At 41.9% G+C, this 16,217-nt stretch overlaps 1 protein-coding gene across 1 annotated transcript in view; it reads left to right on the top strand.

The window, feature by feature from the left end:
- Positions 1 to 14,718: 14,718 nt before the first annotated feature.
- Positions 14,719 to 16,217, top strand: part of FAM155A (family with sequence similarity 155 member A) — a 487,856-nt gene continuing 486,357 nt past the window's right edge. Inside the window, 2 exon segments of the mRNA XM_040584532.1 lie at positions 14,719 to 15,440; positions 15,442 to 15,715. Of these exon segments, the coding sequence (XP_040440466.1) occupies positions 14,905 to 15,440; positions 15,442 to 15,715 (810 nt within the window). The 5' untranslated portion in view covers positions 14,719 to 14,904.

Genomic DNA, 16,217 nt, shown 5'->3' with positions numbered 1-16,217 from the left:
CGTGTATGCTTTTTCCTCTTCCCAAATACTTATTTTTTTCAAAAACAAAGTTTATACATAGTTCAGATTTGAGTTAAACTTTTGTTAAAATAGAAACTGTTGTCTACTGGTATGAGCAAATGTCTTGGTAGGGGTAGTTTAGGTACAGAGATCAAAGGCATAATGTTATTGATGGGAGGAGAACAGAGAGAATAACCAAGAGTCTTGGTCACGACAGTGCCCTGCATGTCAAGCACCTCTAGCAGGGCAAGGGTAGAAACTATTATTTATGTCTGTGTAAAATGTGGAGGAAAGCAGAGACAAGGAAATGTTGTGGATAAAGAGCAATAATCAAGGGAACAGAGGTAAGCAGGCCATCACCCTGTAGCTCTTAGTAAAGGAGGGTGGGTGGGTGGGGGGTAGGAAGGATGCTAGCAGGAAGGCTTTTTGAAGAAAAGACCATGGAAAGACCAGTGACGAAGCAGAGAACTCGCAATGATTGCCAATGTGAGAAGTGTGGGAGGGGAAGAGGAGCCAGATCCAACAGCTGTTGGGGGAGACTGAAAGGCCTCATTGCATTGCTCCTGAGACCTTCGGTGAAGCTATACCCTGCTCAAATGACTACATGCACATTCCCATACCCCTGTCACTCACTTCTGGGATGGACATAAAAGAGCTGAAGGATCTTGTCCAGCTAAGGTGCCTCCTGTCAGAATGGCTTGAAAGCATCTTTGAACATAAGAGCAAGAGTTGACAATACAGTTAGCATTGAGGACCATGTTGTCCAACCTGTCCCCAAGACTAGTCTTTCTTCAGTCAGGTGTCTGAATGCACACTTCTTCAAGACCTATCAGGACTGAAGTGAGCAGAGTCTGTGATTGTCCTGAAGAAATTTCAGAACTCACAGCTGTAATGAGTAGGTAACATTGCCATGATGAAGAATGGAATAAGGAACACATGCAGGCCAACACCTTTAACCAAGGTTTGCCTCTTTACCTTACCTGTGGAGAGCAGACTACGTTGAAGTATCTGGTGTGGTGGGATTCCCCAGCATAACTGGTGAATGGCCATAACAGTGATGGCCATAACAACTTCTAGAGAAGACTTTGGATAGTCAGCAGCAGCAAGGATTCAGAAGATGATGGCAACTCATTTGTCAACTAGAATGGACTTAGAGTATGGCCAGAGCTCCCTGCAGAGAACGACTGTTGGAACATGTATGTTCTGCACCCACTACTGATCATCCTGTTTGCTGCCCCATATATACCACTGCATCTGGAATGCCAAATGTCCATTCTGGGGACAGGTATTACATGTAAGGTGACATGTGCACCCTGCACATAGAGGCAGCACAGACCGCTGATTTGGGCATGTGGGTGAAAATTCTCTGCCATGCATGGGCCAAAGGACAGCATGTAAGTCTTGCAGAATACATTCTGTGAGATTGCAGGGCCTGTGCCAGCTGATTAGTGGTTGGAACAAAGATACTTCTTTTTGGGAGGTGATGAATGTAATAGGAAGGATGATTAGTGAACAAACTTTCATATTCTTAGCACAGAATTAGTCAGTGACACTACACATGTATATTGTGTAGTTAGTACTCATAGTCCAAGCAGAGACAATTATAGTAATAGGGCTGGTGAATTCTTGGAATAAGTGGAACATGTGAATCATATAAAAGACATTTTCCAAAACAGGTAATCTCTTACAGTGGTTCCAGGTTAATAGAAATGAAAAAAGGAGTTAACATGGTGATGGCAACTACTCCTGATTGATACAGACTTGGCTTGGTAATTTATACTCCTTAAAATAGTGTACTGCAAGGTGTTCTACTCAGAAGCCTTACAGAGCATTTCGGTTCTGCTCGCATAAAAACTCAGGCAAGCCATCTTTATGAGCATATAATGAAAGTGCCCAGTTGTTCAATCAGCAATGCTGTTATAGCCTGTCCTTAGAAAGAGAAAAGGGTTGGAGCGAGGTGACATATAACATATTTGCATCATAATGAGGAAAAAGGTGAATTTATACAGAAGTAGCAAAACCAGACACGATGTCTGGAAAATCCCTACAAAGTGCTAATATATAACTAGGTCTGCATGGATAATACCACACTATTTACTTGATTTGGTTTTCATGTCTGAGATTTTTTTAACTGGTCACAGGGTCCTGAAATGTTTATTGTTCATATTTATTTCATAACTAATTTCCACATTTGATAGCTTATTCAGAAATTCTATATTGTCAAAACATTTATTCAGACAAGACATGGGATGTGGCTTTTCTTCCTGGGTTAGAAAGCCCTTCCAATTAATGTTTCTCTATATTTCCTCTTTGATCATTTATTTCCTGTGAATGTTTGTGCTGAAAAACAAGTTAGCTAAAAAATCTTTAGGAAGGGTGCATACACTCATAGGAAGCTGTTACTTAAGAATTAAAACTGATTATTGGCTTTGTTTTGCAATATATATTTACACAGGTAAAGTGAAATACTGGCAAAACCAGTAAAGATGGAACAATAATAGCAGAGAAAATGAGCCAATAGCTTCCAGTGCAGTGAATTAATCAGGCTACTTACCAGAACTGTAAATCAAAGTATTATTTTTAGAAAATAAACAAATTGATGAAAAAAATAATTAGAAGTAAGCCAAAGAATAAAAAAAACTTGTTCCAAATTTTTCAGGAAGCAAAAAATCCCAGGAATTTAGTTTTCCACCTCATTTTATATCCTTTTGATCTCTTCCACTTCAAGTAACCTTTCACTTCTGGATTAATTTCATATTCTGAGAACTTCATTTAAAAAAAAAAACAACATAGTGGTTTTGTTACATGTTGCTAGGTTTGAGGGCCCTTCATGCATTTTTGATAAATCATATTTGAAACAAACTTGCATTTCTGTTTTCCACAAGAAAACTCGCTTTCTCTTTCAGGGTAAGTTTGAAAACACAGCCCCCCAACAACAAAACTGTTTAAACAAATGACTGTCACTGTGTTGTAGTTTGCCTTGTGTTGCACTCAGCTGTACCAGCTGGTTGTTGAATGAGACAATAAACTGCACTATGGAAATGCTTTGGGTTTGCTATCATCATTTCACTAGTCTGGTTTGCAGAATAGCTGTTGCATTGGCCCAGAGGAACAAAGCAATGAATCAAGTGAGGGGACAGGAAAAAGCACCTGGAGGAGGAAATGATGGGATGATATTAAACCAGAATTGCCACCAGGGAACACCACACATGAAACTTTTTTTTTTTTTTTTTTTTTTTAAAGGTGCACAGTAAAATGAAGATATCCCAATGGCAACTGTAGTCCCAATAAGCACTGTTTTCATCCCACTTTTTACTCATCACTTTCATGACTCACTTAAACTATTACATGATAAAAACATAATAATAAAAATATGTTGGCATTTCAGTGAATTGTCTATTTTTTTAATATATTTTAGTAATATTCACTATTAATTTCCCCAGATCTAACCTGTAACTTTCATAGCCACACACTTTGTTTATTCCTGGAGAGCAAAAAACAAATGGATTTATGAAGGAAAAAACCCAAATATCATGGCAAACTTATTTATGAAATTATTTTTTATACCTTTTTTACCTGTATTTTGCAGCTTTCTGAAAAACGTCCATCAGTAGTTTAAGCCCTGAGTCTGATACTTGGTATAAATCTGCAGATAAAATTGCAATGAATGCATGCCAACAATGATTCCATGGAGGTGCGGGTCTTTGTAATATGATAGAGACTTTAGCACTGTATTTCTGATTCATCTTTCTAAATGTATCTATTTTCTAGGAGAAAAATAGTTTAAAAAGAAAGAGGCAGAAATACAGTTAGCTTATGTAAGGGAATGCAAAACATAAAAAGAAATTCAGGCTTTATAGAGTCAGAGGAATTAGCTTTTTGTAAATTAATGCAGATAGTGTTAATATCACAGCTCATACTCTGCCCACCTTGCCAGCTTAGATTTAAAGGAAAGCTTTCAGAAATATTTATCTGGGCAGATGTCTCACCAAGATATTTGTACAGAAATGCATCCAAGAATTATGCAGTCCTTTCAAAATTAATGATGTTTAGTTTGTTTTGTAATTAAGAACATAATTGAAAATACAATTGTTTTCATTATTAATAAGGCCCAAACTGTCTCTGTGTTACTTATTCTGAATAACTTTCATGTTTAGAATGAGATCAGAGACACTAATTAGGAAATTCCTATAGCTGCACTGAGGGAAACAGTCTAGTACGAGTATCAAAGTTCATATCTACAACACCTTATTTCTCCCATAATTTTTTTTTGTGTTTATGTATTAAAACTGTATTGTATGTTTGCCTGTTATAACATTTGAATAATGACAGAACCACTTTTTGCTGCACACAAATTTCTTGTCCCCCTCCTTTGTGCACAAGCATTTATTAATTTAGGAACTGAAGAACTACTAATCTAGGAACAATTGAGGAAGCTTAACTCCATATGAGAACGCCTGCTGTGAACCCTAGATGTTTTTACATTCCCTTGCTTTTCCTGCTGCATTAAATTAAGTATGTTTGGAGAATATATGCATAGTATCTATGGAAATATTTCCACGAGACTAAGTTCCTTCATCAAACCCTCAAAGCAGAAGATGGGCAAAGCTAGATCCTCTGCTGTGAAGGTAGCCTGGGATGGTTACATGTGTTGAAAGGAGTGAAGTGGAAGGGAAGGAAATTCCTAAATTTACCTTAGATTTGTGGGTTTTGCTTTTCAATGCCACAAAAGTTTTATAATTCATGGTATCAATAACTAAAGGTAGATGACTGGCATAAGCTGTGACAGTTGCTCATAGTCAAGAACATGTTACCTTTCCCATCTCTTCTCAAGAAGAAATGTCTGCATATGCTTATGATGAACCTATATTTTTTGTCCTTCATAGTGCAAAATTAGTAATAGATACAGTTAATGCCTAAAAAAATAAGTTTTCATTAGGTTCTTGTTTGCATTGGTGCCTCAGGAAAAAAAGGTTGTGGGAGTGCAATTTTGTACATTAAACTAGGAGTAGCATTCTTAGATGCATCTGTGAAACTAAAATCTTTACTTTTCATATCCAAAATTATTTTGGCACTACAGAGCTAAACTTACGTGCTCTGAATCACCCTGAAAGAGCTTTTCCCTTTTTTTTGTTGGCAAGTAGCAGAAAAGTCTTCATTTGGCTAAAATTAGCTAATATAAAATAACTCCGGCTTCCCCCAAGAATCACCAGTGTATATGCTTCTGCTGTCACAGCACCTAAAGACCGAGAAAGTTGCCTAGGAAATATGACAAAGCCTCTAAAGAAGTTATGTAAAGTACATAGACTGGTTTTCTGCCTCAGTAGAAAACCATAAACATTTCAGTCACCTACATACTGTCTAAATATCTGTCAGAAAGCTACCTAAAATTATGATTTTTACAAGTCCTAGCTCTACATCTTTTGATGGAGTTTCTCCATCAAGAATTTTAAGTTCTCTATATCACTGCATATATAAAGCAAAGTAAATTCTCCACTACTCCTGTTCTTCCTATGTGTCGCTTCTTAACCTACCCATGTTGGTTTTGCTTGTAAAGTATCTTCAGACAAGAGTATATTCCCTCTACCAGAAAACTTAAAACCTGAAGGCCAAAGCATCATTTAATTTCATCTGCCCTGACACCTTTCATGGGCAGCACAAGTTTCACAGTTTTGAACACCCAAATCTGTCCTGTTTACTCACTTCAGAAAATTCAGTCTGAGAAAAGAGCACAGTTTTCACAGTAGTTGATAAATAAGGAAGCCAGAGACATTTATTTTAATTAAAGAACAGGGAAAAAGAAAACCAACAGCTTTCCATTTCAGAAGAGTGTCTCCAAGTTTCAGTAATGTCAGTATGAATTATGGTCTCCCCACTGGCTGCTCCTTAACTATGTCTTTACTGCCATAACACTCTCACCCTTCCTGATCCTGCAAGTCTATTAAGTACCTGTTGCATCTTCTTTTTGTGATTTTAACTCATGTGCCCTGCACATCAGAGATTCTGAGAGTAGTCTTAAACCTCGCTTGAGGCACCAAACTAAACCAGCTCCCTCCTGAGGCTTGGTGGACAGAGAAGAAACAGGTTCTTTTGTGGCATAATGCAGAGAAAGGGTCTAATTAAAATTGTTCCCTGCAAGGGAACCTCTCTACACTGACTAAGGAAGCACTTCAGAGAAATTAACTATCTTTAGTGAATTCCCTCTCTGCCACTGTTAAGTTGGGTACCTAAAGTACAGCCGTGACTCTCCCTCCGTTTTTGCATTTTTCTTTGTGAACTAAAAGGGATTCTGTTCTATAATTCAAGTTTTCAAGGTGTTCTCTCCTGTAAGTAATTATAAGAAAAGAAAAAAAAAAAAAAAAAGAAAAAGAAAAAAGTAATGCTCCATTGAAATTGCACTTTTTAAGAGAAATACCAGAAAGAAGCTGAAGAATCATTGCCCTTCTGAAATGTTTTATCTCTTATTTTTCTATGAAGCCATTATGTAGCAAAGCCAGCCAATGCTGTGTGAAATAATGGTCTGTAAACTCTTGAGGGCACACAGCCTCTTCAGCAACACACAGGGCACTTCCACTGGCCCTGGGCCAGCTGTATTTGTGGCTTCAAGCAAATTATAGCCATAATGATGGCGCTTAAGAAGCAGAGTCTGTCTGCCTACCCCTAGCAAGACTCTGAATGAGCTAGGTAACAGGCTGGAAGCTGTGTTTGCTTTGGTGCTATGGCCGGCTATCAGGAGCTGTCTCCAGAAGCAAAAAAGAGAGCAAGATGAAAGGAAAGAGAAGAAAACTGAACTTCAACACTATCTAAGAGTTAAATTTAAGACCCAGTGAAACTAATCAGGAGACTAAAGTAAGAAGTGTAATTACGTTTCCCTTCACTGTCTTGCTCCCCCCAATAAAAAAGCATGAAAATAAAGCTCTGCTTTCCCAGAAATGTAATGCAATAAAGATTTAATAAATTGCCAAATATCAAGTAATGTACTTTACTGGAAAATCAGAAAAGCAATACTGTTCATTTACCCTAAGATTCAGAATGATCTCAATGAGATCCCTTTTTTGTAGAAAAATTTTGTTTGTTTATTCCCAAAGGTATGTGCGCCACTTAGAAAGGGAGAGTAGCCTGATTCAAAACAATAACAAATATTCACTCTTTAGGAGCCACATGAGATAAGAAATAACATGATATGCTAACCTATATAGTAGCACATTCAAGAGGTGAATTCATCATTTTTATTATTTAAAAGAGCACTTTGCAGGCATTACCTAGTTTTCCCAGCCTCCCCTGTTTATAGATAGAGATGCTGAGGAAGAGGGAACAGATGATTTGCCAGAACTATGCCCTATCTAACGAGGGGAAATAGAACAAATTCTCAGGAACTCTTTACTTGCAGCTTGCGCTTAGTTCTCTGAATCTCACAAGGCACATGGAACAGAAGCCAAAGCTTTAGAGAATTGTTGGTGATGTCGAAGACAAAAGGAGATGTTTGCCTTTAGGTCAGATAAATTGCTTGTGGGTTGACTCCAAGAAGACCACAAGAGCTTAAGTCACCCTACAGCTTGAGTCATATGCCTCCTTCACAGGAATACCCTGGAAAGCAGGGGAGGCAGAGAGAAAAACCCCACCCTCTCTCTCCCTTGCTGGCAGATGGCATTGCAGCCACCAGGCAGAAGGGGGGATATTATAGTTCCATGGGAAAGGATGTGTCCTGGGTCAAAAAATAAGAAGTGTCAATGTATGGTTCATTCATGTCTGCTTTTTTAGTAAACAAGACTAAAGCTGATATGAAAGAGAAAAAATTCTCAAATACATACCTCCACACTCCTTTACAGCTTTTTCCTCAGGAAGAATCTTTTGTAGGACACAGAGGCAAAGCTGGGAACCTGGCTGATTACCTTAAAACGATTGCCTATCTTTATAGAAAATTTAAGCTAGGTTTGATGGCAACGATTTAAAGTTAATCAGGGAGATTTCTTCCAAAATCAGTGGAAAGAGAAGGCAGAAGATGACTTGCCATACAAGAGTGCCTATCTTAGACACCTATTTAAGGATGGAATAAGCTGTGCTCTGGAGGTAACTGTATCTTTTTATTAGCAAGGTGATGAAGGGATAAGTTTTGACTGCTTAAGTCTACATAGCTAAGTCTAGATGAGATGTAAAGTGCCAGAAAATTGTTTATATTTTTAAGGAGATATACATACACACATATATAACAATGTTAATTATTCAAACTATGGTCAAGCTCTATATCAAAACTATACATAATTACATGTGTCTTCGTAGTGGGGGTATTTCTTCTGGTCAAAGGAAGAAAATCTCACACGTGGTAACCTCAGGGCAGAATGTGACAGATCTCCCTCCTGCATGTCCACACTCTCAAATGCGTTTAAAACTCACACTGCAGCCTTAAGTACTCAGAAAGTAATTACCAAACTTTCATATGATCAGTCTGAAAAGAGTTTTCTAGCATGGCATATTCTCCAGGAAAGCAGAATAAAACATGGGGTAATAAGCAAGGAGAAGTTTACTTGGTAACATATATTATTTCTGAATTAATTCTTTCTTGTTTTCCACATGCTTCATACCACAGACACAAGTGGGAACAGCGTTACAAATACAAATTAGTGTGAATTCTGGAGTAACATCATCATAATCAGTACACAATGAAGAAAACCTACCTAATGTAGGCATTGTAACTTAAACTGATAAAAAATATTTTACAGTAACATGCTTAAACAGAAAATCAGACTTTTTCATTGAAGCAAATGAAAACTATTTGGCTGATCAACTAAAACTTAAAGACTATTTACATAGTGTAGGCATTTTTAAAATTTTATTTAATAAAAAAAGATTATAAGAAAGTATTTCTGAGAAGAAAAACCAAGTATTATCTCTTTCCTATGAGATGAATTTTGACACAAGGAAGGGCTGGGTTATCTATAAGGCAAACAAGCAGAAAGAGAAAAAGATGTCTTTGCTGTCTGTAAAAACATAATCAGACTATAACATTTATTAGAAGACAATAAATGTATACAATTAATAAGTGAGGGAAAGGAGGAAAAAACACTTGAGAAGCTGTAATCAACCTTTTTGTGGTTCTTTCAACCCTTTTTCTTCCATGTCCATTTGGGGAGAATATTCTATTTCCTTTCTACAAGCCTGGTTTAAAAATGTATTTCAGTCTCTCCCCTGATCTCAGCATGCTTTGGATCAGACCTTACTCTAACAAGCATAGGCTAATTTGTGTGAGACATTTATATTATCTCCTTCCTGCTGCAGTCATGTGCAAAAGTTATATTTCACTTCTGCGATGGATTCAGTTAATGTGGAATAGCCTCAGTTCATTTCATCTCATGCCAAAATCTACCAGCCGGATGTAATATTATGACTGAGCTCTCATTATAAAGATGTCATGATAAAAACGACCTACAATTTTTGGAGAAAGCTTACCGGACTTCCAGATCCCATGTTATCCATTCATTGTTCCATGGCTGAAAATGTCAACAGACAAAAACGTTCTCGTTCTCTAACAAGAAGTCTCATAGGATACAGAGCAAACATCTGCAAGACAATTCAATCAACTTAACGACATTAATGTCTTACAAATTTGTACTGCACAGCCTTTGAAAGTCCAGTCTAACAAACTTTTAAAATTTACTGGTTGATAGTTAATCCCCTAATTTTGTAAGAAAAGCTTAAAAAAACCACAAAGCCAAAGGGACAAAATTGAAGGTAATTTGGAAAGTGGGAACAATGGAAAGTGCAAGAATCTTAAAATCTGAATTAGAGCTGTTCAAACAGGGATTAGTAGCTTCAGTGCCTGCTAATATTAACATAAATTTCCCATTGCTTTGTGGTAATCAGGCCCAGGTGCCTCAAGCTTTCTCACAATAATTCAACTTTATGAAAAATACTGAAAGGGAAACTAAAACATTAGGAATGTGGTGGGAAATAAAATTAATTCCTCAGATTTCTTAACTTGCTTGTGTCTCAACAACCATTATAGCTATTATTCTTAGCAAATAGATAATTGAATCTCTGACTCCCTTCCAAGGTAATGGGTAAAATAATATCACAATCTGGTGTAAGAAGCCAAAATAAAACAAAACTATACAACTCTGAGGATGCTAAAGCACATACTTGACATATTTTGCCCACAAAGAATGTATAGATATTCCTATAGAATGGAAATTGTTTAACCTGTAAAAAATAATTAATATAAGAGGAACTAGTAAATGGCCTGATAATGTTTGCTTGTTATTAAAAGTGCTGGATGACACTCCGATGCAAGGGTTTACTGAGTATTTCTGTTAATAATTGTTGCAACAATTGCTTCTATCAGTAGAATCAGTCAACCCAAAAATAAAATGAAATAGATTATTTTAAGAATAGCCTGCTGCAAGATTTTACAAAAAGAAGTGCTGCTTAGCAATTAGAAAATACATTTTTCTTATAGAAAGTATATACATTACAAAGACAAGACACATCTCTCAAACCTGCTAAAATTATCTGAAAGACCCATATAGAGCTCTTCAGACCTAACAATTTTGTATTAAAAAACATCACAGAAAAGCAAGAGACTAAAGCAGGAAATTACTGTGTGCATGATATTAGGCAAAAATATAAGACTATTTGCTTTGAATAGTAAAGCTTTCTATTACGGTAAGTGTTTATTATCATTAATGTGACAAGAATTATTTCTGCTTCATAACCTAAACTACTTTCACAATAAAAACATATAGTATATAGGTGAAGCAATAGCTTCAAGTCTCTCAAACATTGTGCATGCTCTTTCTGTTAGACTTTGTCCTCAGTGCTCGATAAATTAGCTATCTTGCATATTATGAGTAAAAGAACTAAAGAATATCCACTCTGGTTATATTGATTGAAGCACTGTATGGCAGAGCTGACTCTGAGTTACATTATTTTAAGGATATCTCTATGTGAAACATCTGGTGACTCCACCAGCTAGGGAGACAGGCTTCCATGAGTTCCTCACACTTGCCAAGCTTTGGAACATGAGTAATAAATAATCCCAATGAAAAGTGTGATTTCAAAGCAAAGTCATTATTTTGCACCACTAGAGTTATTTAGGAAGAATGATGAATATGGGGACATACTTCTTTATTGGTATGTGTCAGGAAAGTCTGGCCCTTTTCCTCACATTCATATAATTCATTAACCCATTTTAAATACAATTCTGTTATTTAGATTAGATTTATGATAACAAAACTTTGAAGGAGCTTTGAGAGAAATAAGCTACATATTTATATGCATACATACTTTAGATTCTTTCCCCCACCATGTGCAATCATCTGCTTGATTTTCAGATATTATTTTATAGCATTATTTTTTTTCCCTTGAGCTCCAAGACCTAACACTAAGGGGCACCAGAGAACTGAACTGCATCTGTTCAGATCCATCAGGAACCAGCTGCTGCAACTAACGTGTTATTCACTGTGCTAGGCGGAGAGGGAATGGGGCTTTGGGGGAAACATAACAGGTGAAACAACATTTCTGCATGACACATTCTCTGTTACAGAAAACTGTCACTGAAAAAGGACGTGCTCATTTTGGGAATGCTGATTGTCTTGTTATAGTTTATTGCTAGGTGTTGAAAAAGAACTCGCACTCTATTTTTCTGGGCAAAAGTTAGGAAATGTGAGAAAATGGATTTTTTGGAGAAGCCAAGTATATCTAAAAAATCCTGGCATATTGAGTATATTCCCTTTGTTCCTAGACGAGTGTAACCAGACAGGCACAGATTTAGGAATTAATTCTGACATTAAGTTTTGGATGAGGTCTGGATACCACCATTTCTTCATTACCAAGTCTTAAAATTCCACTATGGAATAAAGAACATTTCTAATTTCCCCATGGATTGCAAAATTGCCTGTTACCCTATTACCCTCTCATTTTCCCAACAGGACAAAGGGAAAGAATATTTGGGGTGGTGTGTGTGTGTGTGGTAGATAATCAAGTCTGTTTTCCAGGTGTGGACTCCAAAATAGACTTCCTTCACCCAGAATTTGGCTGTCAAACTGTCAAATACAGGATAATTATGCAGCCAGTGCCACATATCTTAATAGAGGACATTCTGAAAATCTCAGACCTGATGGCAGGAACTTGTTGCTTATCCCAGTTGGGTTTGGGTTTGTTTGTTTCTTTTTCCATGTGTGTGTGTGTCCTCTATTTTTGTTTCAGTCCACCACAAGATACATAACCAAATAAGCAAAACGTAATTAAACAAAAAACATGTTAGAGAAGTAGTTATTCTGATTCCCTTTTAAAAGCTCAGTCAAAGTCTTATCCCAGAACAGAAAACTCTACAAAAATGCAGATACAGTTCAGGGCCCAATAAGTCAAATCATTGCAATCAAAGCTCTAAGGCCAAAATTAATAATGTACCATTAGCAGATGGTGTAAGCTGACTGACTGAGAATTGCAAAGATGCATTCTGATTTGAATACTGTAGACTTTTTTTCTTATAATATTAGCACATATTTCTGTGTCTTTAAATAGTCTATCAAAATAAAATCCACAGATAACTTCTGCTCAGTGTAGAATTTGACTCATAGATCTTTTAAGGCCAGATGAGACCATTATGATAATGTGCTTTGACCTCCAGCATAACACAGGGCATAGAACCTCACTCAGCAATTCCTCCCTCAGGTCTGCATCTTCTGTTTGAGGTATACCATCTCCTTTTCAAAGACATCCAGCCTTGATTTATAACTCAAAGTGATGGAAATTCCAGCACATTCCTTGGTAAGCTCACCCCTCAGTTAACTGCTGCAGTCAGAAAAGATCCAAGTTCTGTCGTCCTCTGGTATGGTTCAGTTTCAGAATTCTTTCCACTATGCTTTTCAAAGCTGAATTAGAGAGCTGTCAGCAATCTGTATCAGCTTATAGACCACAACCATATTTTTTAACAAATAAAGCTTCTGTTAGCCAAATAATGAGGAAAAGCCACTTTTTGGGGTACATTGTGCACCTTGTTCAAGGGCCATAAGCATTTCTAAATGGTCCTGTACTGCAGGATGGAGAAAGCCTCCGGAACAAGGGAAGGTAAGGCCTCTTAACCTTCCCGTAGTCCAGTGGAGAAATGAAAACAGACGTCTTGGTTATGCTATGGACAGATAGCACCCCTGGTATCTAGAGAGGAAGACCTTGTAACTCCAGGTCTTCATCTCATAATGTTCAACTTGTAGCTGGCACCTTCTCTTGTCTTGTGCAAGATCCAGTTTTTTCTGTTGCTGTTACATTAAGGTGCATCAGCAAGCAAGGTGTAGGTAACTTAGGAGTGACTAAAGAGCATGTTTAATTAAGCAAGAGATCCTGCTGTTTGGGGCCAGAACATGGTGGTGGAACCTCTGCCGTGGAGATCATCAGTGATTCATGGGATAATAGGAGAGCCGAGCCTGCTGTCTCTGTCTCTCTTTCCAGGCAGTGACACGTAAAAGGCGAAAAGCAAGGACTGGTGCCATTTACCCAGCTCGTGTGCTGCACCAGGGTTTTGCAAAACTTCTCTTGGGGAACAGCTTGGGGTTTATGAGCATTACGCTTTCCAGCTTGCTGACTGAAAGTCAGGCAGCTGTGCTCAGGCTGCCTGCTACTGTGGGGCCAAAACCTGCCAAGATCCAGCGCCCGAAGTTCCCTATGTCATTTGCGATTTGCTGTGACAAGGACAGACAGGCGGCAGACCTCTCCGGCCACCATCTGTGTGGACTTGGTGTCTCAGGGCCACAAAGGGAAGGAGACCCTGCAGAAGAGAGGGCTGGAGGGTGGTACCGAGCAGTCCCTTCGGTGAGACGAGTAGAGAGAGTTGCATCGAGGAAGCCCTTCGGAGGGGCCATGTGGTCCCCAGTGCCTCACCTACCTCCTCCTCCTCCTCCTCAGGCAGGAGGAGGCAGAGTTGCTGCTGCTGCCAATGCGCCAGGATAGAGAGATCTCGGCGCGGGAGGAGATGACGCAAAAGGCAGAGCTCCCCCCAAAAAAGTGTTTCTCCAGGACGAAGATGGCGGCAACTTAGCCCAGGGGCCCAAGATGCCTGTGCCCATCGGGGCCCCCCAGCCAGGCAGTTCCGCCCCGTGCGCCCGGGGACACCGCGCCCGGCGGCAGCAGCGGCGGCAGCCGCAGCCCATTGTCACCAGCGGCGGCGGCGGCCCCGGCAGCCTCCTCCTCCTCTTCCTCTTCCTCCTCCTCCTCTTCAGCATCCTCGGCAGTGCTCCGGGAGCCCTGCAGCAGCGTCTCTCCAGTTAGAGCGGAGGGGGGAGAGAAGAAACAGGAGACGGAGACAGCGGTGCAGGCATCTGTGCCGCGGCTTGGGGCTGAGGAAGAGGAGCAGCGGCGGCGGCAGGGAGGAAGGGGAGGCGAGGGGAGGCGAGGAGCCCCCCGGAGCGTCCGTCGGCAGCGGGGGACGCGGCATGCAGCTGTCCGGGGGCAGCGGGCTTTTCTCAGGAGGGAGATGGGGAGCTGCGATCTGACCATGCCTGGGTGAGAGGGGGAAAGGACCAGTCGCGCAGCCCCGTCACCACCAACTATCACCACTACCACCACCATCTCCTCTCCTCCTCCTCTTTCTGCGTTATTGCTCTTATCTTCTCCACGGCACTCCGCGTTGGATGGACTGGGGCTGCTTCATGTGGTGAGACCAAGGCAGAGCCACCGGCGAAACCCAACAATATCTCAGAGGAAGAAAAAGAAGAAAGAAAGAAGAGGGAGAAAGAGAAAGGGGGGGAGAGTGGAGGGGGGGCGGGGGGGGGCGGGGGGGGAGAGAGCGAGCGAGCGAGAGAAGGGAAGGCAGGCAAGAAAATCCCCCCAATCTTTTAAGTCAATGCATATTGTGGTGACACCGGCAAAGGAGCCCTCACGGTGGAGTCGGCCAGGGCTGTGCGTTCCCAAAATATGACCAGGGGTGCTTGGATGTGCAGTCGGCAGTATGATGACGGCTTAAAAATCTGGTTCGCACCCCGGGAGAACGAAAAACCCTTCACGGATTCAGAGAGGGCTCAGAAATGGCGACTGTCCCTGGCATCGCTCTTGTTTTTCACAGTCCTGCTCTCTGATCACTTGTGGTTCTGCGCCGAGGCCAAATTCACGGGGACCGGAGAGAAGGAGCAGCCGCCGCCCGAGAAGCCCGAGCCCGCGGAGCCGGAGCTGCTGGCGGGCATGGGGGAGCCGGCGCCCCCCGCGCCCCGGCTCCTCGCCCCCCCCTCGCCCTCCCTCCCGCCCTCCCCCGGCAGCAGCGGCGGCGGCGGCGGCACCAACGGCACCGAGCCCCGGCACGGCAAGGCTGCTTTCCTGGGGAACTCCACCGCCAGGCCCCTGGAGACGTGCTCCCCCCCGAGCTCCTCGTCCGGGCAGTGCTTTAGCGTGGGGGACGCGGAGGCGGTGTGCCGGCGGCGGGGGGGGGCCGGGGCGGCCGCGGGGCGCGGGGCAGAGCCCGGCGCCCGGCTGGGACCTGACGGATTTTTACCTTTCCTTTTGTAATTCCTACACACTTTGGGAGTTGTTCGCCGGATTGTCCAATCCGGACACTTTGAACTGCAGTCTGGATGTGGTGCTGAGGGGGGGAGGCTCCTGCAGCCAGTGCGTCCAGGCTTACCAGCGCTACGACCAGCACGCTCAGGAGAAATACGAAGAGTTTGAGGTTATGCTCCAGAAATATTTACAGTCGGATGAGTACTCGGTGAAATCGTGTCCTGAGGATTGTAAGGTAGGAGCCCCTGCTGTGTTTCCTGTCCCTGGCTGGCGGGCTGGCGTGCCTCCCTCGGCTGTTGTGGCTGCCGTGGTCCCTGTTGTGCCTGCTGCGGTCCCTGCCCCTGGCGCCGGCGGCCGTGGGTTCCGGGGTGCAGTCGGCGCTGCGGAGGGTATCGGCGGGGAGCCCCCCCGAGCGCATTGCTGAAAGGGAGGAAGAGCGAGGGGGAAGCTGCGGGGGAGGGGGGGAGAAGAAAGAAGAAGTGATCCTCGATCCTCTGGGAGTGTAGTGCTGGATTTCCCCCTCCTCATGAATATGCGATTGGCTCCGGCTCGGCTGCCGGCTTCCAGCGGGCTGGGATGCGGCTTGGCGGCAGGCAGCGACAGGGTCTGCATGCCAATGAGCGGGGCTGGGGACGGCAGCCGGGGCTGGGGACGGCAGCCGGCGCCGGGGCCGCCCGACGGCGCTGCCCTGCCCGCGGGCCCCCCGGGGCTGGCCGGGGCCGGGGGCCGGGGGGCCG

The sequence above is a fragment of the Falco naumanni genome, chromosome 2 (genome assembly GCF_017639655.2).
Source record: "Falco naumanni isolate bFalNau1 chromosome 2, bFalNau1.pat, whole genome shotgun sequence".
In the NCBI taxonomy this organism is placed as follows: domain Eukaryota; kingdom Metazoa; phylum Chordata; class Aves; order Falconiformes; family Falconidae; genus Falco; species Falco naumanni.
The sequence above is the reverse complement of the archived record's forward strand: the minus strand, read 5'-3'. Positions and strand labels throughout refer to the sequence as shown.